Source organism: Carettochelys insculpta, chromosome 8, assembly GCF_033958435.1.
Source record: "Carettochelys insculpta isolate YL-2023 chromosome 8, ASM3395843v1, whole genome shotgun sequence".
Taxonomy (NCBI): domain Eukaryota; kingdom Metazoa; phylum Chordata; order Testudines; family Carettochelyidae; genus Carettochelys; species Carettochelys insculpta.
In genome coordinates, this window is record NC_134144.1 from 1419187 (window position 1) to 1444200 (window position 25014).

The 25014-nt window shown below is 49.0% G+C and overlaps 1 protein-coding gene across 7 annotated transcripts in view; it reads right to left on the reverse strand.

Annotated features, from left to right (window-relative positions):
- Window positions 1-16619, reverse strand: part of PCBP3 (poly(rC) binding protein 3) — a 49322-nt gene extending 32703 nt beyond the window's left edge. For 6 of the 7 annotated variants that reach the window (XM_075000902.1, XM_075000899.1, XM_075000904.1 and 3 more), the window contains exons 1-8: window positions 16510-16619; window positions 10242-10388; window positions 9862-9885; window positions 7902-7934; window positions 7199-7315; window positions 4545-4676; window positions 3874-4002; window positions 1117-1191 (exon numbers count right to left, since the gene is read on the reverse strand). In XM_075000902.1, coding sequence (XP_074857003.1) covers window positions 1117-1191; window positions 3874-4002; window positions 4545-4676; window positions 7199-7315; window positions 7902-7934; window positions 9862-9885; window positions 10242-10310 — 579 coding nt within the window. In that variant the 5' untranslated portion in view covers window positions 10311-10388; window positions 16510-16619. Of the gene's footprint in view, window positions 1-1116; window positions 1192-3873; window positions 4003-4544; window positions 4677-7198; window positions 7316-7901; window positions 7935-9861; window positions 9886-10241; window positions 10389-16509 lie in introns of those variants that run through there. The other variant, XM_075000900.1, reaches the window with a different exon arrangement.
- Window positions 16620-25014: the final 8395 nt, after the last annotated feature.

A 25014-nucleotide genomic window follows, 5' to 3' on the forward strand; every position in this document is an offset into this window, starting at 1 on the left:
TGTTAGTTTGTATCTTCAAAAACAACAAGAAGTCCTGTGGCACTGTTAGTCTGTAAATATCTGCTAGTCTATAAAGTGCCACAGGATTTCTTGTTGAGTGTAAAGAACATGCAGCACCTATCTGTAGCGTGAGTTTTAAAGCAAGGGCCAACTCAGACAAATCTTTACTGAGAGGGTTGTATAAATAAGGGCTTAGGATCCAATAAGGACCCATGGGGCTGAGTTTTCTCTCAGAAGTGCTGCACCCCCTAGTGCCAAGTCCGGTCCAACTGATACTAAAATGATGTTTCACTAGAACTATGTGAAACGTTTTGATTGAAACAGAACACATTGGAAGTTAGAAATTTTTGAAATCCTCTGAGACAATATTAACAGGCCTGTCGCCAGAGGAAAGGGTAATTTTTACTTGCAAATGGGAAAATGTGAATGAAAACAGTTTCGTTTTTTGTGCATCCAAGGGTGAAATGCTATTCAGCACTGAGCAGAATAAAAGAAAACTAAATCTAGGGACAGCAAAGATGGGGCTGCAGCAACACCAAGCCAGAGGGTGAGGTTTTAAATCATGAATGGTGTTGCAACTGCATTAAGTATTCCAAACAAGAGTGAAAAGCATTCCCATTCCTCCCAGCCCTGGTCTAGCAGGACAAGGGGTCAATCCTGTAAGGTGCTCGGTACTCTGAGACAAAAGACAGAGCACCTCACCATGTGCTAATGTTCCTTCCTGGATCAGGACTAGGGGGCCCAGGCCAAAAGTGGGGGAGAGCACATGCCACGCAGAGTGCTGCCTGCCTGTTAAGAACATGCAGCCGGCCCTTAGAACCCAGACAGCACATGAGCGGATTGTAAAATTCATTCCTATTCCCAGCAATCTGGCTGGAGGGAGAATTTTTCATCTCCTCCTCCCAGGGATGGAGCAACCAGGCCAGGTACTCGGGGAAGTTAACCCAGCACAGTGTAGCAAAGAGCTTTCAGTCCAGCTGCTTTGGCATGAGATGAATGGGATGAAACCATGCAAGTGAGAAGGCGAGAAAACCTGAGTGCACTAACGGGCAGCGGCTGGTGCTGCAGTAAAAGGCTGAGGTTGGCAGTGGAGGCCGCAAGCGGGTCGGCTCTTACCTGACCACCTGCAAAAATGACAGGGGTGGAGGCGGGCTTTGGGCGGTAGGGAATGGTGGCACCTTTCGGTGGGGACTAGGAAAAGGGACAAGGAAAGGGAGAGAGAACATTAGAACAGCGGTCCTGAAACATCAGTAAAAAGAGAGTTAGAAAGCAACCAAGCCAACAAAGGTCATGAGGACACCCTGATGCACACAGATTTGAGCTGACTGTCCTTGTCCCACAGAGCTCCCTCCAAAAACATTAACACACATCAATATTGGGGCAGGACAAATATCATTTCCAAATGGGAGGAGACAAATGAAATAGTCGTATGAACGGGGGGGAAGACGTTCAATTAAAGGAGAGGAGGGGTCCCAGCAATTCCCTGTCCTACGGGTTGTACTCCAATGCTCCTTCTCAGCTTAGTCTGTTTCAGTCTCCTCCATTCAACACCACAGACCCCACACATCCTTCCAGTGGGGTGGCCATGGTAATCTGTCGCTTCACAAACAACAAGCAGTTTTGAAGCACCTTAAAGACTTTGTCTCTAAGGTGGTACAGGACTGCTTGTTCATTGTACATGCTTGTTTCTCTGTTAACCTGCATTCCTAATGCACCAGGCTTTTGAGCACACGAGAATATTGTAGCAGTGCCGCCCTCAAATCCTTACTGGAGAGCCTGTGCCCAGAGACAAAGGGAAACGGCAGGACATGTTGGCTATGGGACGTGCAGTGGAGTTGCTGGGGAGATGAAGCCTTTGGAACACATGCAGAGAAGTTTTCTTCATATCACAGCCTTTGTTACCATCATCAAGCTATGCTGTATGTACCAACAGCTGACGACAGCATCACCTCGGTGATGGCAGGCATTGCTTTGATGCCATGGCAATATCGTATAGCACACTGGGGGTGCTGGAGGGAGCTTAGCAGGAGTGAGATAATTGTACTTATAGATTGAGCATCTTTGTCTTCTCCACCTAAAAATACCTTTTAGTTCCTCCAGACGTGGTTAGGCCACCACTGCTACTGGCACTGGGTTTTATTGGTTGTGTGCCGACTTGTACAGCTAACACTGCAAGGTCTTCAGGGCAGAGACTGTCTTGCTGCTACATATCCACAAAGGATAGTGGAATGGAGCCTCTCGTGAGGTACAGTGGTAGCAATAATAACGAACTGGTGAATGTAATATACATACACGGGGCAGCGTACCAAGGATGCCCAGCAAAGGTGTGGAAATTACCCTGCCTCTCAAATGGTCTCCGTATTTTAGAAGAAAAGCATTTTATTATTAACCTGCCAATCAGCAGTGATATACAGTGTACTCAGTGGTAAGTGATTTCCCTGGAACAGTTCCCCTGGTTTACAAAGGAAATGGCATACAGCTATTGGGATCCTTTTTGATGACGCTACCGCATTTACAAAAGCATCATGCCGGGGGCACGAGAGATTCAAGTCCTTTGCTATCCACACAACAGGGACAGTACCAGTAGCAATTGTGTGAGCCGCACCCTCGCTCCCCCCGCCCCAACAATGTGCTGTGGGGAATGAGTGAACGGTGACCACAGAGCCACCACATAGCCATTGGGAGTGTTCTTCTTACACAGCCCCTCTGCCTCTTCATTCTGCCGCAAGTCAATGTCGTGCGCCAGCTCAGTCCCTGTCTCAGTCTCTGTTGTGAAGGTGATGCAAGAGCTGTATACGGAGACTGTTGCTTTTAATTGTTTTTGTGATATGCCAAGTTCTGTCTGACAACCAAATCTTTGTTAATGCATGAAAGAAATCTTGTGAAAGCCTCTTTCAATGACATTTCAGACCAAAATGTTTGATCAGAATGAACTATATACAGTAGTCACAAGTCTGCTTTCTCTCAGACTGCATTAACAACACAGGAGAAATGAGAATCTCACTGGCTAGGGAGTGGAAAGGTGACAGGATTGCAGTGAAAGGCGTTGTAAAGCATTACAATAATTACTGAGACTTCAGCTCCCGAGCTGAGCTCCCACTCGGACACAGATTTCCCCTTTGCCCCTACAGCCATAATGGGTACTGGATTTTGCATCTCCTAACAGGCATCTGGTGTTGCAAACCTGTTGCTTAGGCAGCCCTGCCTCCCTGCTGCTGGAAACTCACCCCTGCCAAAATCCTTCTCCCAGCAATTCCCTTTCCCCACATCCTCTGCGAAGAACTCCCCAGTGTGCAGATGGCTGATTCCTGCTGATTCTCACAGGAATGCAGAGACCATGTTGCTCCTGTCCTCGGAAAATACTGTTGCCCCTTTTGTTTCAAGATCCAATTCAAAGTGATCCTCCTACTTTTTCAAATGCTGGGCTGGCTCCCGCTTATGTCACAGATCTCATTTCTCTCTATGCCCTTCCCACTCCCCTTGCTTTTCTAGTCCCTAGCCTTCAGTGTCCCACTCCACAAGCTCTCCCATCCAAGGCAGAAAGCCTACAGCCTACTAATTTTGAAATCAACCTTCTTGTGACTCTACCGCTGACTGTCCCTTTTCCTCACTTCAAATCTCCACAGAAAATGTCATGTTCCACTTAGCTCTTCCATTGGGGTTCAGCCCCAGATTCCATAGCTAGTAAATTGATGGAATGCATGGCTGGGCAAGAGCACATGAGGAAGGTTTTAGAAGAATGGTACCAGGAAATGTCTCCAGTCCAGTAACGGAGGGTGAACAATAACAGCACTAGCTGTTCCAGGGTTTTCACTGCACTTTGGCTGTTGGTAGCTTTTCCTAATACTTTACCCCCATTGTTACAGACTGTACCTCCAGCATCACCACACAGATCTGTTTGACACACTGGATAATTGCATCGGGTGTCCCTGAAATTGTCACTGCCCGCTCTGTGGAATTGGGCAGCATGTCCCCTGCCACTTGAACCTGAGCACCTGTTGACTGGAGAAAGCAGGAAGGCAGGGCGGGGGCGGGGAGAGGGATGGGGAGAGAGAGAGAAGAGTAAAGTTGAATGCACAGCAGCTGTAAGGATGAAAACACCTAATCATCCCTTCCTTAGCAGTCAGCTGCAACTTCCATGTACTTGTGTTTTAGTTGATTAGACTACACCAAATACTTAACGATAAATTGCTGGCTTTGCAAGCATCCCATGACACTACTCACCCTCCCTCTTGCCACACCATGCACACAGGGATTATGGCAGGCTCTCAGCCCTGTGCAAGTCAAATGCAAAGCTGCGTCAGTACTGGCAAGAGCCCTTGTCGGTTACATGGCTGGATCCTTAGGAAATCAAAAGTCCCAGTTTAACATTTCTGAAGCAGTGTCTGGTGGCTGGGACTTTGCTGGAACTGACAGTTTTTGAAGCTGGCTGCACATGCATACCCACGGCAGAGGCTGTGAAGTCAGTTTCCATTCCCACGAGTTAAATGTGGCTTCTAAATGGTACACTTACAATGGAAGTTTAAGTAAAGGCTCTGCCTTACCTCCCTGATTTCCTTTATCTTGGAGCCTCCTTTGCCAATCAGTGACCCACACTGGCTAGCAGGCACGACCAATCTCAGGGTTACTGGTGGTTTGCTGGTAGCTGTGCTGTTACTCATTGAGTTGATTATGTCCTTGGGAAGAGGAAATATTAAAACAGGCTTTAGTATTTTGCCGTACACACCTTATCCCAACTGATGAAAGTATGAAAGGAAGGTGACAGCTTAAATTGACACAGGATCCAATCATGCAGTCAGAAACCAAAAGCACTGTCAGGCAGCTATTTCCATAGAGCACCGCTCTCTGTCCTAGGCGTCAGGCTGGGTCCAGTCACTGCTCTACACCCGTGGCTGTCCCCAGACAGTACTGCCCAGTTTGGTGGAACCATCTGATATGCTCTCGACTAATAGCTCAGGCATCTCTATTTCCGGTGGGCTGTTGTGGTGTGTGAGAGATGAGGAGAAGACAGCACTGATACCCGTCACGTAAACGCTCAGCACGAACGTCCAATACAGCCCTTACCCCACACCTCAAGCCCTGTCTGGAGCTCTCACAAAGATGCTTAGGAAATCTTGGGGCCATGTTGCTCACCCCCCATGAATGGCAGTGCTCGAAAATCCCCTGAGTTGAAGTGTGTGACCAGTCCTCGGAAGCTCTAAAATACCCCTGTTAGTGGGAGCGCAGCATTCACACAGACTGAGGAGCCACCAGCAGGATAATGCACTAAGTTATCTTGGAACAGAGTCACAGATGCCAAACACAGAAGGGACCATTGTCATCATTTGGTCTGACCTCAAGCATAACACAGACCAGAGACCTGCCTCCAAATCATCCCTTTTGTACTACAGTAGATCTGTTCACTATTTAAAATTCCCAGCCACTGCAGCCCTTGGCAAATTGTTCCAGTGGCTAACTACTGTTACTGCTAACAGTGTGCAGCTCATGTCTAGTCTCAGTTTGTCTAGCTTCAGCTTTCAGCCACTGGATTATTTTATACCTGTCTCAACTAGGCTGAAGAGCCCCTTTTTAAATATTGAGCGCTTCCCCGTATAGGTAATTATAGACCATGAGAAGGCTGCTGCTTACCCTTCTCTTTGTTAAACTAAAGAGACAGAGCTCCTCAACTCTGTCACTATCAGACATATTATACACTATCCTTTAGTCCCTCCCACAGCTCTCCAATTTATTAACATCCTTCCAGAACAGGGAACCGGCATGCCAACACCAGGCATGCCCATGCCAATACAGAGGCAAAATAATTGCTCCGCTCCTTGAGACTCCCCTGTTTACTCATCCCATAGCCCCTCATTGGAAGCTCTTGATCAGCTGATTATCTATCATGACTGCCAATCTTTTCCAGAGTCTCCATTGGCCAGGCTCGAATCTGTCACAAGTAAGACTCCTGTGATCCTGTATTATTTGTTCTTAGAAGTATTTTCTCCAAATCACCCTGTGGTTCATAAAAATAAAGTGCAAGATCTTCCAGTGGTGACACTCAGGTCCTTAGCCAAAGCTGTGAATAAGGGGCAGAAGATTTTCTGTTGAGCAGCAGAGGCGGTTTTGAACGCCATGCATGTGCGTACATGGGTGTTAAGAGCAAAGGAATATTTAGGCCTGATGAAGGTCTGTGAGAACAAGGAAAGGTAAAATCATTAACAAGCTAGAAAAGCTCGGTTTGAACTGCCACCAAACCTGTACGCATGGGGGAGTGTTCACATGGAAATCAGAGAGTAAGACATGTGCATAAGAAAAGATAACAAGCTCTAGCTAATCTGTGTGACAAAGGGAGGTTGCAGCTGCACTGTCTGGTGCTGGCAGTGACTGTGATGAGATTGCCCTAATGAAGGCTCTACTTGCAAATAACAGACTGCCACTTGCGAGTGTTGTCCCAAGATATTTGTTAGACCTGTCTGCTGAGCGAGTGACCCTCAGAGCAACAATGTGTAGCACGCGTACAGATACAGGCTGAACCTCTCTGGTCCAGCAACATCCCTGGTCTGGCAGTATCATGGATGTTGCTGGACCAGAGAGCCCTGGATGCTGGCCCCGAGGAGTGCAGAGACTGGGGGCTTGGGCCAGTAGCAGAAGCCAGTGGTTGGAGTTGGCAGCAGAGCCTGGCCAGGGGCACAGAGACAAGAGACTGGGGACAGACCAGGTAGCAGAGCCCAGCTGGGGTCAGGGCTGGCATCAGAGCCAGGCCAGGGGTGAGAACCCGGCAGCCAGGGCCAGAGATCGCACTGGAGCCTGGCAAGGGCACAGAGCCCAGTGGCTGGGGCAGGACCCCAGGATGTTGGATGAGGGAGGTCTGACCTGTATCTCTTCCCTATTTTCTCCTGCTGCACCAACAGGAGAAGGAACCTCAGAAAGCACTTTGTACCCCTCGTGCACCACATGCTCAGGCGTAGAAACTTTGTCCAGCTGCTCTTAGCCCCAGCACTGAGGCAATAGCTGGGTCCTGACATGACATCGCCAATTCTGACAATGCCAGCTAATGCTACAGCACACCACCGAGCTGTCGGCATGGCAGCACCAGACACAGGTGTGCACAGAGCCCCAATGGTCTAGGCAGCATGAGGGACAGTTCCCCAGCACTGGAATTCTGTCAGAAACCAGCTCAGTTTCCCCTTCTGCAAAAGGAGAGTGTGTGTTTCCTTACCTCCTCGAATTTGTAAGCGATCATGGCAAAAGCCTTGAAGATGGCATCAGTGGGTCCCGTGATGGTCACAATTCTTTCTGGGCAGTTTCCCTCTGAGATGTTGATTCTTGCACCACTCTAGTAAGAAAAGAAAAATCTTCTCAGCCCTTTCAAGAGCCTGTTGAACTTCACAGCCCCACCGAAGCATTAGCCGGCTACTGACCTACGCAAACAGGCTAGGGTTTCACCAGGCCCCCAGCTCTGACCCTGCAATCTGATCAGTACATGGGGGTGGCCCTCTCCGAGATAAAGGGATGCTGGCAGGGCTCTGGTTCTTATAGAAACACACACCCCTTTTAGACAGTCGTGACGGCTTCTGTGCACAAAGTGCTTGGACAATGAATTTGTAGGCATGTTACTGGTTCAGGCTGATAACCCTGGAAGCTCATGGATCTTTCCTGACTATGGCTCGAAGAAAAACAGACAAAGGGCCTCTGGACATAGCCTCCTTTTATTGTTATCCAGCTTGCTTACAGCTTTCCAGTAATGGGGTCAATAGTCTACAAGTGAGTGAATGCCTACACGCATGCTTTCTCACAGATCACAGTAAGAATCTGAGAAGCTCTAGGTTCCAACACACTGAAGCCCCCAGAAAGCGGGCAGTAGTTGCAAGGCCTTTATGTTGTTTTCATTAGAAATGATGTCAACCGCCCGGGCATCTCACCTCCTCCCGCATCTTTTTCACGGTCTCTCCTTTCTGAAATTAGATGCAGAAACACAACTATTAGAATATTGTCAATCGCATCCGCTGAACACGTCTCCTGAAACTGAAACACGGGGACGTTTCTGATGGCTTTTATAAAACACAGATTGGAGTTTGGAAAGCTGTGAGATGCACTCACGCCCTGCCCCCACCTCCTGACTTCCTCTCTGCTTCAGTTTTTAAGTGTACTTGTATTCTGGGAACAGAGTATTGGCAATTTCCTTTGCATACTCCACAGATATTGTCCCTGCATGTATTGGAATCAAGTCTACTCACTTAACTGACAAAAGAGCATTCAGTTGATTCACCATGAGTGTCGTCTTTTCTAAGTGTCCTCCTCCATGGATGAAGCTCAAAGACATTTGCAGCCATATAAAAGTTGACCTTTAACGTGTTTCTTAAACAATCCGAGTTTGATTTAAAAAGAAATAAAGACCAAAAAAAAAATAAAGGGAGGGACAGGCATCCTCCCTCTTCCCATTCATAGTTGTTACAGTCCTTCTTCTTGCAACCCCCTCCCTCCCAGCAGTAAACACACTGCAGCCTTTACCAGTAGTGGTTCTACAGAATGCTGTAACAACTTCACAAGCATTGCTCCTTGGGGCCAGTACCACAGAAAAATCATGGCACTTTTCAGAAAGGTCCAGTAGGGTAAAGGCTGCTGTATGGTCAGGGCTGTAAGTGCCATCCAGTTGTGAACTTTCACACACGAGCACCTTTCCTGGAGTCCTGCCTGTTTTCCGGGCACTGTTTACAGGTCACCATTTTCCTGTAACTGAGGACTCTGCCATGGAAGAATTGTAGGAACTTCATTGTTGCTATGCTAATCTACCAAGGCTGTGAAGACCAATGTATTTACTGACATTTTGCTGCTCTTGTGATGAGCTTAATCTTCTTCCTTAACGTAACAGTGGGGACAAAATTATCCCCACCCCAGAATGAGCATTAGCCAGAGTGATGCAGCAATAGTGACAGACTGGGAAAAATGACAGCATTTTAGATGCATTTTGTATGGTGAACATTCTAAGTGCGTCTACACGTGCATGCTACTTCGAAGTAGCGGCACCAACTTCGAAATAGCGCCCGTCGCGTCTACACGCGTCGGGCGCTATTTCGAAGTTAACTTCGACGTTAGGCGGCGAGACATCGAAGTCGCTAACCTCATGAGGAGATAGGAATAGCGCCCTACTTCGACGTTCAACGTCGAAGTAGGGACCGTGTAGACGATCCGCGTCCTGCAACGTCGAAATTGCTGGGTCCTCCATGGCGGCCATCAGCTGGGGGGTTGAGAGATGCTCTCTCTCCAGCCCCTGCGGGGCTCTATGGTCACCGTGGGCAGCAGCCCTTAGCCCAGGGCTTCTGGCTGCTTCTGCGGCAGCTGGGGATCTATGCTGCAGGCACAGGGTCTGCAACCAGTTGTCAGCTCTGTGGATCTTGTGTTGTTTAGTACAAGTGTGTCTGGGAGGGGCCCTTTAAGGGAGCGGCTTGCTGTTGAGTCCGCCCTGTGACCCTGTCTGCAGCTGTGCCTGGCATCCCTATTTCGATGTGTGCTACTTTGACGTGTAGACGTTCCCTCGCTGCGCCTATTTCGATGTTGGGCTGAGCAACGTCAAAGTTGAACATCGACGTTGCCGGCCCTGGAGGACGTGTAGACGTTATTCATCGAAATAGACTATTTCGATGTCGCAACATCGAAATAAGCTATTTCGATGTTGGCTGCACGTGTAGACGTAGCCTCTGTGATCAGATATGAGAATAATCTGATCATTCAACGGAGCAATAGCCACATAATGAAATTTGAAGAGGTGCATCATGCAATAATTAAGAGCTGTAAGAACATGGGCTGTAGCTATTGTACAGCTAATATGTTTGAGGATTACAGTGAGAGGATTTTTAAACATGGATGTGAAGAAATATTTACCTTCCCAATGATGCTGCCAACTTCCTGTAAAAGACCCAAAGACAAAGACACAAATTACAGCACTTCAGAAGCTCCAGCAAAATCTCCCGATGACATACAGCAGCTGGTGCGCTCACTGAGCTCACTAAGCCACATGGAATGATTTTCAAACAGACACCTTGGGAAGTCAGCTTCACCCCTGCCAGGCCTGGCAAAAGCAGGGTGCAGGACACCCACCCCTCTGAATCCCAGCTCCGTCCACGGCTTCCCCTGGAGCAATGCAGTGACAGGGCTGCCCCTCGCTGCGGGCTGGGGTCAATGGCTCCATCTAACACTGGCTGTGTCCCTGTGACGGGAAATGTGGCTGAAAGGAAGAGGAAGAACACACAGGCCCGCGGTACCTTTCCATGCATGAGCAGCCGGATGGTGAGAGTAACATTCAGGCCCCCTTCTGAGACTTTGGAGTCCATTTCCTGCCACTTACAGGAGACGTGAGGTCAGCAGTGGGCAGGTCCCCAGGAAGGACAAGGCAGTCCGCAAACAAGCACCTGGAAGGAGAGAGAGGCACAGCTGGTCAGGGCTCCCTACTTTCCTAATCAGAGAAGTCTGCCCATTGAGTTCACTCCTTCTACAACACCTGCCACCAACGGCTGGGGCGGGGACATGGCCCTCAGCTGAACAGGAGCAAGTTGACTGCTCACAGCTTGCTATGAGACCAGGAAGGGTTGTGAGATCGAGAGCCAGCTCAATTCTACCCCACTCCAGGGAAAGGGATGGGGCCGGGAAAGAAGGAAGCATGCTTTGGGGCTGTAGGGAGCATGTGCCAGGGAAGGAAGCATGCTCTGGGTAGCCCAAAGGTCAGACAAACACAAAGGTGCTGTCCCCGGTGGTTAAAGAGAACAATTTATCCTCCTCCTCTGTATGCACCTTTTATTAAGTAAAGACTTATCAAGTCCCCCCTCAGTCTTCTCTCCAGACTAACCAAACCCAGTTGCTTCAGTCTTCATTCCTGGGTCATGTTTTCTAGACCTTTACTCATTTTGTTGAGCTTCTCAGAACTTTCTACAATTTCTCCATATCTTTCCTGAAATGTGGCACCCAGAACTGGACACAAAAGTCAATCAGAGGCCTTATGAGCACAGATCAGAGCAGAAGAGTTACTTCTCAAGCCTGGCTTACAGCATTCCTGCTGATACATCCCAGAATGATGCTTGATTGTTTTGTGACAGTCAAAACACTATTGGCTCATAGTTAGTTTCTGATCCACTATAACCTCCAGATCCCTTGCCACAGTACTTGTCCCTGGGCGGTCATTCCAATTTTGTATGCATGCAACTGACTGCTCCTCCCTAGGAGCGCTTCTTCGCATTTCTCCCTGTGAATTTCACCCTCTCTTTAGTTGGTCGAGAACTGAATTTTCATTTTAACTCTACCCTTCAAAGCACCGACAACCCCTCCCGGCTCTGGTCATCCTCAGTCTATACAAGTGTTCTGTCTATGCCTCAATCATTGACCAAGATATTGAACAGAACCAGACCCAGGGCAGATCCTTTCAGCCTGACAGAACCACCGATAACTCTGCTCTGAGGTTCTCCAGCCAGTTCCAAGCAACCTCTGCCCTTGATCCTGCCTCCCTTCCCACTTCCAACCCACTGCCCTGTCCCACTTGGCCCTGCCTCACCCTCCTACTGCCTCCCCATCTCTAAATGCACTGGCTACTCTATCTCCTAGCATCCCCTTGCGTTGCTGACCCCCATCTCCCCTTGCATTTGCCCTTCCACTCTGGCTGCTGTCCTGTCCAGCCCACTGCACCCATCAAGATGTCTAACACTCTAAATCACCTTTGTACCTCCCCTATCATAAGAAACCATATCGCATTGCACAGAGCAGCTTTCCAATAATGCAGTCACACGTGCAGCGCTCCGGCACGCTGGGCCATACTCCCACTGCTCTCTTGGGAGGTGGGCAGCATAGAAAAGGTTGTATGAACTCTCATTGCACTCGAGTGCCGCCCCCGGCCCGGGGCTCAAGGCATGCTGGGACAAGGTGGGTGTGGCTATTGCTTTGGCCCACCTTCCTCACCCCCTCAATGCAACAGCCAGCAGAAAGGAGCTGGTGCAGGGAGCTGGTGCAGATGAACACCCCTACAACAACAGGTAAACACCAATGTGCCGACTGTAGCACAGGACCAGAGGAAAAGGACAACATAGCCCTGAACAGCTAGTTCACAACTCACGTTTAAAGGCTACATTGAATTTGCCATTGTTCAACTGCATGATATGTGCCATAACATACATACGAAATGCAAAGGCAAGGAACGGGTTAGCAAATCCTCATCAGAAACATGTGTCCAGGCTGTAACCAACTGGGGGGAATTGTCTGCTAATTGCAGTTTTTCATTCCTTCCCCCATACCCAGCAAAGGCAGAACCCTGAATCAGTCGGTTATGTAAATGTTTCCAATTGATTGAAAAAGTGGGTCATGTGCTAGCCAAATGCTCCTGGCTTTTAAGATTTATCAGTGTTATTAAATTAAACATGCTTCATGCTTCCACGGGCAGCAAAGCTACATTGGCCTTTTCTTAATCATACTGGTAAAAGGTAAGTCTTTTATCTCCAAGTTCATAAACTCCCTGAAAATGTGGGGGATAGTAGAGCTGGGGCACTGACTTGATCTGTGTGCCTTTCACCATGTGGGGAATTATCCACAGAGACAAAGGGCTTAAAATGCACCTTCCTCCTGACTCCTTGCAAAATGTTATTGTGGATTTCAGATCAATGCATTCTAGGTTGTACCCACAAAGAGCAAGAGGCCATCTCAAGCGTCTCCTCTTCAGAGGCCATCATCTTCACCTTATTTCAAAGAAACCTTGAAATTGCCTCTGTCTTTCTGCTTGAAGGTGCTGGAGACCACTATGTCCAGTCCAATGGATCAGAAAGCTCAGGAGCCAGAGCTGGACCTGGGTAAGTGGGTGCACCTCTACTAACGTCAGTGGCTTTGCGTTAGCTTGCAGAGAGGCAAAATCTGGCCCAATGACTGCAGAGCCGTAGTGACCCTCAGCTGTAGATTGGAAGCTGAGTGGGCCTGTCAGTCACAAAGGCTTCCCTGTGTTAGAGGGGCTCCTCAGCCCCTCCATTCCCCAATAAAGGGATCTAAGTGTGCAGGAGCGAGCTCCTTCCTCCAATGGCCAACTGTAGGTTGGGCGTTCCCCCTGCTGACCCAGCTCTGGGCACCAGAAAGGGCACTTACCAATGGGAACATGGGAAGAGCCCCTTGAGTACCCCTACATGGGGGGCAGGCGGGGCCCTGGCAGCACCCAGCAAGCAGGGAAAGCAGGCAGATCACCAGCCTCCTGGCCTCCCCCGCTTGTTGGTGCAGGAGTTACAGTGCAAACACCCCCTGGTGCTGCTAGCCTGGGGAACAATTGGCAATGGTGTCTGGGTGCAGTATATGCCACTGTCCATCACTGCAGTGCAAGGATGCTGAAAGCCATCTGGGGCACTGCTTTCACCCTCATGAGGTGTCCGTAGTTCCATACCAGAGCAGCGTGCGGGGGTATCACTACTAAAACTGGTCACAAGCTTCCAGCGCAGGGCTCTGCTCCACCCTCTGCCAATGACGCAGACAAGCCATAAGGAACCTCTTCCTGCACATTAAAATAAAGCCTCATCTTTTGTTTGGCATGTTCCTATCATGCAGTTCTCTGGAGAGCAGCAAGTATGGTCCCAGCTGAGAGCTAGGTGAAATTTTCTTCTTGGTGCTCAAGATCATCCGTTTTTAAAATCAATTTCTTGGATTTTCAACCAGAGAAACTGACAAAAGGAGGCGCCCTTTTGAGGACAGGTACAGACCCCCGCCACCCCCCGCAAGAAGCTGCCAGCAGAGGGTGGTAACAGCAGAAGGAAAACGGGGGAGAACAAGGAAACCCAAACAATGAAACTTTTCATTTCCCCCCTGCCACAACACACATATTTTCATCACCATTTGGGGTGAATGGATTTAATCAGAGGTGCAGTTTGGTGGGGGCATTGCGTGGGCTTTTTCATTTTTAATTTCAACATTTTTAAAAGCCCTGTTTGGAAATAAAAGAAAATATTCTGTTAAAAGAACTATAAATATCACTCAAATGAAATTAAACATTAATGAACGTGGTCAAAAAGCAAAAGCCTATCTGGATATAAAAACAAACCAAGATTCAGGAGTCCGCCACCCCCAGCCCTCCCTAGTTGAGAGGACCCAGGAGACAGAAGCAGGTGAGAAATGAAGAATTTTGATTGGTGCTCCACAAAACATATTCAGTCTGGCTCATATGTCAGGCATGCAACAAAGCTCCAGGGTCTAGAACAGAAGCCAGATCCATGTTTGAAGGGAGCTGAGGATGTATGAGCTGTACAACCCACTCCCTCCCCAAATCTGAGGGGTACTTTCTTGGAGGACACAGATGAGTCTATTTGCACTGTCAGCTGCAAGGCACTTGTGTTAGTGCTGCACCACATGAATCTGCATTTGCCTGAGCAACCTTCACTTGCATCCAAGCCCAATTTTGGAGCACAAAGGGCTGACAGCAATGTGACTTGGAACAGGTGTCACCTATTTTAAACAACAGCTGGCTGCAAATTTTTCTCGAAAAAGGCTTTTACGGTTTTTGGATTATTCATAAAAAATGACAGTAAAAAACCTGATGAATTTTTTGTTACGAAAAATGTTTGCATGTTTCAAAGATTTCAAACTTTGGATTAAATGATTCTAGGTCATTTTTGTTTGTTGGCTTCAAATCATTTAAATGAAAATTGGGAAATTCTGCAAAATTCTGTCAAAGAAATCAGATGAAATGAAACCTGTTTTGTTCCAGGTAAGTATGTCTCCACTGAAGTTATGGTGAAGATTATCACTGACTCTCTGTGGCTTCGGTCCAGGCCCCTAAACCTCACTCTGGGCGATCCCAGCTGTACGTGACAGGTCTACCGCTTGGGGCAGAATCTGGGCCTCGGGGCCAGGGATGGGCAACGGCTGACTGATTTTCTGTGATCAGAAAGCTGGCAGCCCTAGACATGGCGGAGGGCCCTGCAGGCTAGCACGTCTTGCTCTTCTGTTTGCTCTCTTGCAGACACTTATAAAGGCTCTGCATGGAAATACTGATGACCTGGCACCTTCCAGCACCCTACGTCTACAATGGCACCAGCCTGTTTCCTTCCGCACACTCATTTTCATTCCCTGGGGGCATTCGTCACGTGCCAGCAAGCGCTTGCCTCTCTCAGGCTACACAAAGGAGGTAAACCACCCAGTGCTGACCATCAGGACATCATCAAAGGCAGCTGAACCTCTGTGGAAACCTGCTGCCTTCTCATGCTAACCGTGTGGCCGTCTGCACACTGGCTAGAGTGGCGCTCGGTGGCAGGTGCTCCTGCTAGCCCCTCCCCAGAAGTGCACAGCATGCCAGCCCCACATGGCAGAAGCACACACAGGATTTCAACCTGGCGCTCCAGTAGACAGCGACGTTGTGCTACAACCCTATCCCCCAGCATCCTAACCACCCGCTCCCCTGTTTCAGCCGTGCTCCCAGCCGTGGTCTGCAGGCAGCACTACCCTGCTGGGCCCTGGGCACTCTGCTGCGTCTAGTACTGCAGCTCCAGGGCCTGGGCTCCATGCTGCCTCACAAGCCCCTGCCTCCCCCGTCCCTCCCTGTCCAGCACAGGCTCTCGACGGATGGCATCCGAGACCTGGCCCACTCACATCCTGAGGCCATGACATGTACTGATCGTCAGTCCCAGCTTTCCCTAACACCAGCTATGGCTCCAGCTCCCCGTCCCCCGTCGGCCGCACCAGCTGCTCGTCTATCTCACGATTCTTGTACTCCACCCCAGCTACACTAACTTAACTAATAATTGCCCTGACCCTGTAGTATCACTGAAGTGCAAGTGTTTTAGATCTGCTGCATTTCATCAGAACATGGAGAACCAGGATGGGTGGCTGTAAAAACACTTCATGGGACTGTGGGGAACTTGGCCACTCCCAGGATAAGTGACTACCCAGCTACCTAAAGTCATGCCGGATTATGGATGTCGCCAGACAAGACAGCCAACCCATATTGTCTGTGCCCCCTGTATCAAGAGAACCACCTCACTCTCCATCCGTGACCTGTGCTCTTCATTATTTACCACTTCCGTGATTTTTGGATCCCCTGCAAATTTCATGAGTGATTATTTTATGTTTTCTTCCAGGTCATTAATATAAACATTAATTGGCAAAGGACCAAGAACTGAACCCTAGAGAATCCCCTTTCCCCACCCTGGAAACCTCACCAGAAACACAGCCTCTCAGCAAGAACTCCACATTTCAGTTACGTTCTCAGACCTACCCCTTAGGAAGCTTTTAAGCCACTTATGGTGTTCAATGTTAATTTATATCTTTTGGGTTTTTTTAATCAGTGTCCTGAGATACCAAATGAAACGCATTACAAAAGTCTAACTGCATTCTTTTCTCAACCAAACCCGCAGCTTCCTCAGAAAGACATCAAGTTCATTGGAGGCCCAATTTTCCATAAATCCATGGGGATTTGCATTAATTACGTTACCCTTCTTTAAATCTTTATTAATCCAATCCCTTAACAGCCACTCCATTATCTCGCCTAGGACTGATTTCAGGCTGACATGCCTATACTATACTTACCTGTTCAGTCCAATTGCCCTCTTTCAATATTGGCACATTAGCTTTCTTCCAGCCTTCAGGAACTTCCCTGTTGCTCCAAGATGCCTTGAAAATCAACTTTAGCAGTCCAGGGAGTTCCTCAGCAAGTTCTTTTAAAACTCAGACACAAGTTATCTGGACCTGCTGATTTTAAAATGTCTATCTTTAGCTGCTATGTTTTAACACCCTCTTGAGACATCAGTCAAAAGGAAAAAATGTTCTCATATGATATGACTAGATCCTATGCTGTTCCCACATACAAAACAGAAATGTTTATCACATTATTATTAATAATTTTACCATTTCCGTCCAATATTTTACCAATACCATCATGGTTAGGATTCTTTTTGTTCTTAGTGTGCTAAAATACTCCTTATTGTCCTTAATGATGCTGGTCATAGATTTAGCCTTGTGCTCCTTTGCTTCCCCTGATCAATATTCTACAGTTCCTAGCTTCCACATTATATTCATTCTGATCAGCTTCCCCTTGTGTTGCACGCACAGACACGATTTTAGTTTTTGGCCGTGTTCATTTCCCCTCTAAACCACTTTGGCCTTTTTTCCTCAGTCATGACACTGTGGATTTTGAGGCAGCTAACAAAGTGTTCATAAACATGCTGACCCCAAACGAAAAATTAGGTGGAAAAGGGATTGCTTTGGGGTTTCTTCCCCTGTATTTTACATACTCCAGTTCTTCTCTGGATTGATGATTTTTATTTTTGTTTGAGTAAGAGCTTTGTCTCTTGCTCTCCCCACCTCCTCCTCTGCAGCTTGATCCTGCCATTAAAACCTAATCCAGTAATTTTCAGCATCGCACGTTAGCAGCTGGGAAGAACTAGGATGCAACAATTTCAGGATTATGACGTCAATACAGAATAACAATCAGGCCAGAGATGAAAGGAGCAGGAAAAAAGATCACTGTGACAAAAGATAAATATGGAGTTATCCTTGCAATGGGGACTCTGTACCTAGAAACAGACCCAGAGTTAAACATTGTTCTGTGCTGTGTTACAGGTGGAGCAGTAGCAAGATGCCAAACTCCTCTGATTAAAACTTTGTGTTTTCAATTTATATCTGATTTTGGCAAAGCTTATCTAGTGAGGCTGAAATGGCCTACTGCTGATCTCTGACCCAAGTTGGAAGTGTGAGCAAAAAGGTGCAGTAGTTTACAAGAGGAAGCTAGTGAAAAATTGCTTGTTTTACCAATGTTAATCTTGCTAGTTTTTAAAAGCCCTTCAACACTCTGATTTGGAGCTAGAAGATAGGAACAGCTCCCGTCCTTCTAGCTCTACCGTTCTCTCCTTCCAAAACCTTATTCTAACGTTTACCCAATTGCTTGCTTGCTTTCTTTCTTTCCCAGAAGAGGCTGCCCACTGCTCTGATTCCATCCTCCTCCACTTGGAGTCCTGAGCCTTTGGAACCCAAGGTCCTGCACACAGGTCATTCACACTTAGTTATTAATAAAACATCCTAGAGTAAAATCCAAAGACCTCAAGTCTCTGCATGTTGTTGCTGGACCCATCAGCCATTGTGGCATTCATTACAACCAACCTCTTCATTGCCTCAGCAGACATTTGGCTGGGTTCTACGTGCTTCTTGTCTGATTGATCATTTAAAGTGGCCTGCAATCAGACTCCTCCTGGCTCCACTGGATGGGCATCTTGGGGGCTCTCTTTTCAGTCACTCTTGTCTCTTTATTGTTCCCTCTCGGCACTATCTTTGCACATAAGCAATGACATAACTGGTTCATTGCTGACCAGCAATTCTGTCCCACCGATCCTCCCTGGCTCTTGTACAGCGGTAATGCTGTTTCAGCTGAACACGCCTCCAGGGCCTTCTGGATGAAATCCAATTACTTCAGTTTCGCCAGTGGTGATCTGAAATCTTCTTCAGACACTTCAGTCACTCCAAATTTATGCCGCTTGCCTAATGGTGGTTCTCCGTCACTGTTTGCTGTTCTCCCCCACAAGTGCCTTGACTGAACTTCACCAGCTTCTTGCCCATCAGCCTCTGACGTTTGATACCATCATCTGCCCCAGCCCGCCCTCCCTCCCTCCCCTTTGTACACTGCTCCCACTCGTTTTCTGCCTTTGTTCCTTGTATTAATATCTCTTTACCCACCTGTTCTTGCTCTCTAACATCATACCTGCTCCATGCTAGTCCCAGGCAATGGGAAATCTCTTTTCCCTCATTTCCTTTGGGCCAAATAAGATCTTCCTACAGATATTCAAGGTTGGAATGACTTTTTTATCCTGTCCCAGAGCTAGCATTCTCTCCATCTTATATAGCCCCACTATTACTTTGTTAGCAGTGAGTTCTGGAAATCACACTCAAAAGCCAATTCCCTTAAGGTTTTTGCTCCATCTGTCATCTGCATGCTTGGGCTTCTTTATAAACAAGGTCTCATAAACTTTTGCGCTTCACTTGTCTTTATTCCAACTACACCCTGAGAACACAATTCTGTCCTGCATAGTACAGGAGCAAGAGGAAGCCACCAGGGACAGTTATAATGCCCTTGATCTAGGGGTCACGTTTCACAGGCCCAGTGGGAGGCCACATTGGTGAGGGGGGTTTGCCTTTCCTCTTGGAGGCCAGGTCAATGAAGACTTCTCTTCCTTCTTGTGTGGTCCCAGGCTGATTATTCTGTGGGTCAGTGGCCCTGGACCCAAAACTTATACAGTAAATAATGCCACCCCAACTTATAAGGTAAATGATGTCACCAAACCTGTATCAGACAGTCACAGCTATGATAAAGCTTTGCCCCTCAATGTAGGCCACTGTCAGTTGTTTTCAGTGGGTGTTTTGTGCATACATCTCTGGACTGAATTGGACTCACTGATTTCCCTCCCCCCCGCAATCAGCCAGTTTGCATAAGTCATAAGCCTTCATTTGTGATCCTCAGCATCTTCTGCAGGGTCCTTTATTCTAAATTTCTTGTGTACCAAAGAAGCCCTCCTTGCTGTTTTAACTACAGTGTAGCCTGATGTATGCAGACTAACGTGAATGGCAGAAATACGGTGTTGTGTACCTTCAGCTAGAGAACACTCTGAGGAAATTCATGTAAATAACAAACAGATTTCATCTCTCATGAGCAGATGTGATAGGAAGCTACACACCATTACACTTGCTGTCATGAACCATGGAGATACACTTGATGAACCAAGTAGGTGAAGCAAGAATCTCAGGTCAGTTACAGAGAGCAGCACAGCTGTACAAAGCCCCAGCCAGCCCATCTGAACAGCGTGGTACCCTGCCCCATGGTGCTGCAGGCCAGTGTGTGCTAACATGTGACATGCACTGAGTACCACAGCAACTGGGACAAGAGGACACAACCTACCCATGCAGCTAGAAGAAAGTAAGCGTTTCTCGGCAGGCAGAAGGTGCTTTGTGCCATGTGCTATGCTGCTTTACTGGCTCCCATTATTCCAGATTCTTGTTGGATACTTTCTGGGATTACAGACTCTAGTCTATGGGACAATAGTCTCAAAAGTGGTGCTGAGATGTGTCAAAGTTCCCGTCACCCTTATTCGAGGAAATGCTCCCTGATGGGTATCAATGGCTTTTACTTTACTAGCGCTGAGGTCTTCCCAATACTGGGCCTGATTTTGATGAGAAATCTGGAACTGGCCCCAATGAAATCATAAGGGGGCCCATTCTGTCACCTGGCATTAGATGCACCTTTTGTCAGAAACAGACCACAGTGGGATTGGAACACCCAACAGAGCTAAAATAAGTGTCCCAGGGCAGTGAGCTCCCATGCTCACCAAGCTGAGCGGAGCTGCAAATATTCATGCTAATTACAGGGTGGATAATGTAACTAGGGCAGAACAATAACCTCATCTGACTAAAACAGTAAGCAGCAAGCGAGCATGATTAGCATTCGTTCATTTTTCCAGTTCTCATGTGCATGATAAGCTGGGGAATACTGATTATTTTACCATTGCTGGGCATATGATTTTAACAACTGAGAGAGCTCTTCGTCAGGGCGGCGTGGCTCAAATGCTTACTTTTCACACCAACAGAAGGTGGCCCAATGAAAGATATTACCTCACCCTCCTTGTCTGCCTCATACCTTGGGACTGGCATCACTACAACCACTCTGCATAGCTTAAGAACCCCCTGTGTGCTGCCAAGCATTTGGTGGACCACTGAGCACCGCTTAATCACTAAAAGCACTGCCACGTTTTAAGCACAACACAATGAGCGCACATAGACCTCCTGATTAGATGATCTACCAAAGCTGTGAAGAAATGTTCATCTACACATTAAGGTTCTGGAGCGTGACTGCAAATATCTCACTTGCAGACACCCCTAGAAACAAGATGCCAAGAGGGGAGGCAAGGGAGAGGAGGCGCTACACCCACCCTGCCAGGGACTGAGGGGTCTCCTCAGCCTGGGCCCATGGAGGAGCAAGGCAGGAAGCTTGGCTGTACTGTACTCAGGGGCGGGTGCAGGGTGAGGAGAAGGGTCTCAGCTTGGGGCCAGAGACAGAAGAACCAAACAGAAGTACAGAAAAGGGATGGAGTAGCTGGCCCCGGTGCTCCGAGAAATACAGGCAAGGAAAAGACCCACGTGCTTGCAATGGGACCTGGAGGGGCCCCTCGGAGAAGCAACTGAACAGCCAATGGTCTCAAAGGTAGAAATTAAAACAGACTAAAATCTTGCTTGTGAATGTAGCACACGGGGCCAACAGTTGTTGGTCCAGTTATCTAAGAAAGTGATCAATCCAACTGATCTACATATATTCCTTTCCCACAACCGATGCTGTGAACCCGTGGAGATATGGTATCGACCTTGACTATGATGAAGGTGTCCCGGGTTTGAATCACGTGACAGACAGCAGTTTACACACATCTGATTAGTTCCAATAAGAACGAAACCGGTCACGTGCTAATGTGATTTCATCAGAGCCTTATTCTAATAACTATAGTCAACTCCGATTGGGGCCTGCTTACAGTTCACTTGTTTGTGAACATAGCACATGTGGCCAACAGTTGTTGGTCCAATTATCTGGAAAGTGATCAATCCAACTGATCTATAGATTAAAACCTATTTGAGAAAAATAAGTTCCAGGTGTCCCTTTAAATGACGGAACTGGAAGTGGCCAAGATCTGGCCAATAGGCAGTCTGGGCTTGGCCAGGCCGACGCAGGGGACCTGCAGAGCTGTAATTACTGATGCCTTTGCCCCACTGACACAACCCCGCCACAATACGTTCCAGCATGAGTCACAACCACCCCAATTCACTCCTGCCAGGCCCACTGCTCAGCATGTTCATGGCCTGTGTTCTGTGGTTCACAACTCGGTGCTGGGTTGTGGTGCCCTGCACAAGCCCCAGCCACCAGGGACTGTAAACCCTTAAAGGGCCGGGGATGGACCCAGACTGAGTTTGGAGCATTGCCCATTCGCATTATAAAGCGGTTTTCATGAGCCAAAGCCTGGCCCCATGGAGTCAGTAACAAAGCCGACACTGATGCCAATGGGACCGAGATCTGGCCCAGTGGATGGCCACTGTCTGGCCAGCCCTAGCCCCAGCGTGACACTTCCCTTGCCTCCTTGCTCAGGCTGAAACCTCCAGCCTGGTGTTACAAGGGAGCTGCTGGCAGGGTTTCTCTAGGAGTTTGCAAGAAACCAGAGATGGGGGCAGAACACAACCACTGGTGGTCATCTGTTTGGGCAGGGCTGTGACAGGCCAGCGTGCTTACCTCATCTCCACAAGGCACACACGTTGTGCCTGATGCAGAGAGAATTCCGGCAGGTGGTGTTTGCCCTTGCAGTCCCCACAAACAGCACTGGAAACAACGTGAGGGGCAAAATCACGCCCAGCTCCAAAAGGGAGAGTGAGTTCTGCAGGGGATTGGTTTAGAGGGGAACAGTAGTCTCACCCGCAGGAGACAGGCTGCTAGGAAAGCAAGCAGCCCAAGCTGTGCACCCTGGGGCTGTCTCCTACCAGAGCACATGTCAGTCATTGTCAATATAGCACCAAAACCCTGGCCTTAGCTGTATCAACAGCAGGGGGGGACCACTTGAAGGTGGCCACTCTAATCTTGCCCCCACTCTAGAACAGCCATCTTGGTCTCCCCCTTTCCCACCTGAAGTTAGTCCACAAAGCACTACTGCGTATGGGATACACCTAGGATAATACTGTCCCCTTCTGCTGGGAAAGCCATGGGAGAAGGCAGCGAGAGGCAGGTAGGGGAAACCTTTCCAGAAGCTTGGAACTGAATTCCCTAGAACCCCCAGGCAGAAGCAGCCCTGAGTGCATGATTGCTTCCACCTGGCTCGCTTCCCTTCCCTTGGTGCTTGTAGCGCAGCTGCTGCAGAAGCTGCGCTGCCCTTGGCTGAGTTGCATGCTAGCTGGCAGCAGGAGCATGGAGGGAGCCCACAGGGAGTTCACAGATCTCCACGTGGATTTCAGTCAGGAAATCTGTTGGCTCTGCAAGAAGAGATTCCATGGAGCGTGACTAATTCACTGATGCAAACCCCATCGTAGGTGTACACCAAATCTTCCCTAGCCAACTAGCCTGAATTTCTGGAAAGCTGTTACTGCTTCTATGTCAACCAGGAGGTGAGCACAAGAACCAACCAAAGCCTGATCTGCCTGCCTGCCAAGGGACACGCCGGCACGCACAAGGAGCCCTGCTGGTACCTGTGGGGTTAGCCGGAGAGCCAGGGTTTTCCAAAGCCAACACTGGTGATGCAGTCACGCTCAGAAGACAGTGCACATGAAGCTGATTTCATCTCCCCCAGGAGAGCAAACTTGTACAGAATATTCACAACCCAAAAGGAAATTCACATGTGGAGCCAGAAGATGGGGTTATAGGGTGAGATTGCTGGGGCCATGGGGAATTCAGAACAATAAGGACATAACAGTGGCCACACTACCTCAGAGCAAAGGTCCATCCAGCCCAGTGGCCTGCCTCTCAACAGAGGCCAATGCCAGGTGCCCCAGAGGGAGTGTACAGAACGGAGAATCACCAAAGTGATGCCTCTCCTGAGGTCCATCTCCAGCCTGTGAAAGACAGAGGCTGGGGCACCATCCCTACCCATCCTGGCTACAATAAATGCAGATGACTGCCCACAACTGCCCAGCAGGCTCCAGATCAGGAAATAGATTGTGTGGAATGGGCTCACCTGGCCTTAACGGAAACAATGAAAAGCTACGCCAGGCCTGTGCCAAGACTCACTGCAGTACGGGCTTTGAAAGGGGCCAGTCTCCACGGGGAAGTCCCATGAGAGAAAATCAATTCCCACTGGATCGTCGGAGCTGCCAGACAGGCTCAGACCCATGACTGACCTCGGGCCCTTGCCTGGGAGAGGAGTTCTGAGGCGAGTGGCAGGGGAGGATGATGCACGAGAGTGGAGAAGGCCAGGCTGACCTCAGACTGCAGTGATACAAGCAGGCACCACTCACTACCAATCAGTCAGTCAGTCATTCATCGCACCCCAGGGCCACTGCCACTCCTCCACCCTCAGAGTCGCGCTCCCTTCCTCCTGGCTGTGTGGGGAGGGGAATCGCGCTACTGGCCTCCAGCCAGACATACCACCACCACACCCCTCCCAACCACCTGGAAGCAGAATGCCTTCGCCCACACCGTCGGCACACCTCTGTTTGCACTGGCCGCCTGCCCGAGGGGCTGTTCGCTGCTGGGGGTGCCCGTGGTCAGGGCTCTGTGCGATGCCGAGCACTGGGGCAGGCTGTGACTTGTTCCCATGCAGCAGGGTCTGTCTGTGGAAATGCTGACTCTGCTGCACAGGGTTTCAGGCTCCTCCCAGGACCACCCCTGAGCCGGGCGCTGGCTTGCCTTAGGTGCCGACGCACGGGCGACCCCTCCCCTCCAGCCACAGAGGGTTTTCTTGTGGAAACAGCCTCTGCTTTAAGCTTTGGGCAGATGGCTCCACAGGAGCAGATCGAGGCCAGGAAGCTGGGGCTCCCCATACGGTGTGAGTCAAGAAAGAGTCTCCCCTCATCCTTACACCATGACCTCGGGAGGCGCTGGACAGAGTGGGTCCTGAGCAGAGGCCTCAGATTCCAGCCCTGGGCTGGCAGAACGGCATCAGCCCCATTCCACCTCCCACCTCGACAAGTCCAACCTTCAGACATCCATTCAATTTCGCTTCCACGGCTCAGCTGTGTTCTGCGCACTGCAAGGTGCCCCTTCCCCCACGCTGCCCCCACCCCCATCTGCTGCCAGAGAGGGCAGGGCGCCAGCCAGTGCGAGGCTGTACACAAAACAGACCCGAGCGACCTCCCCATCTGGGACTCCCCCATTATTTCACTCAGCTGGAACTTGTTCAACAGTCTCATTTTAATCCACAGGCAGCAGCATCCTGATAATCTTCCTGGGCTTTCAATCCACTGAGCAAGCGCTGTTCCTCAAATCCGCTCATCCCGAATGCCAAGCAATCTTTGCTACCTCGTTTCATCTCGCTTGGTTTTTAATCCCTGGAAACAGGGCCCAGGCTCCGAAGACACGTGCCAATTTCA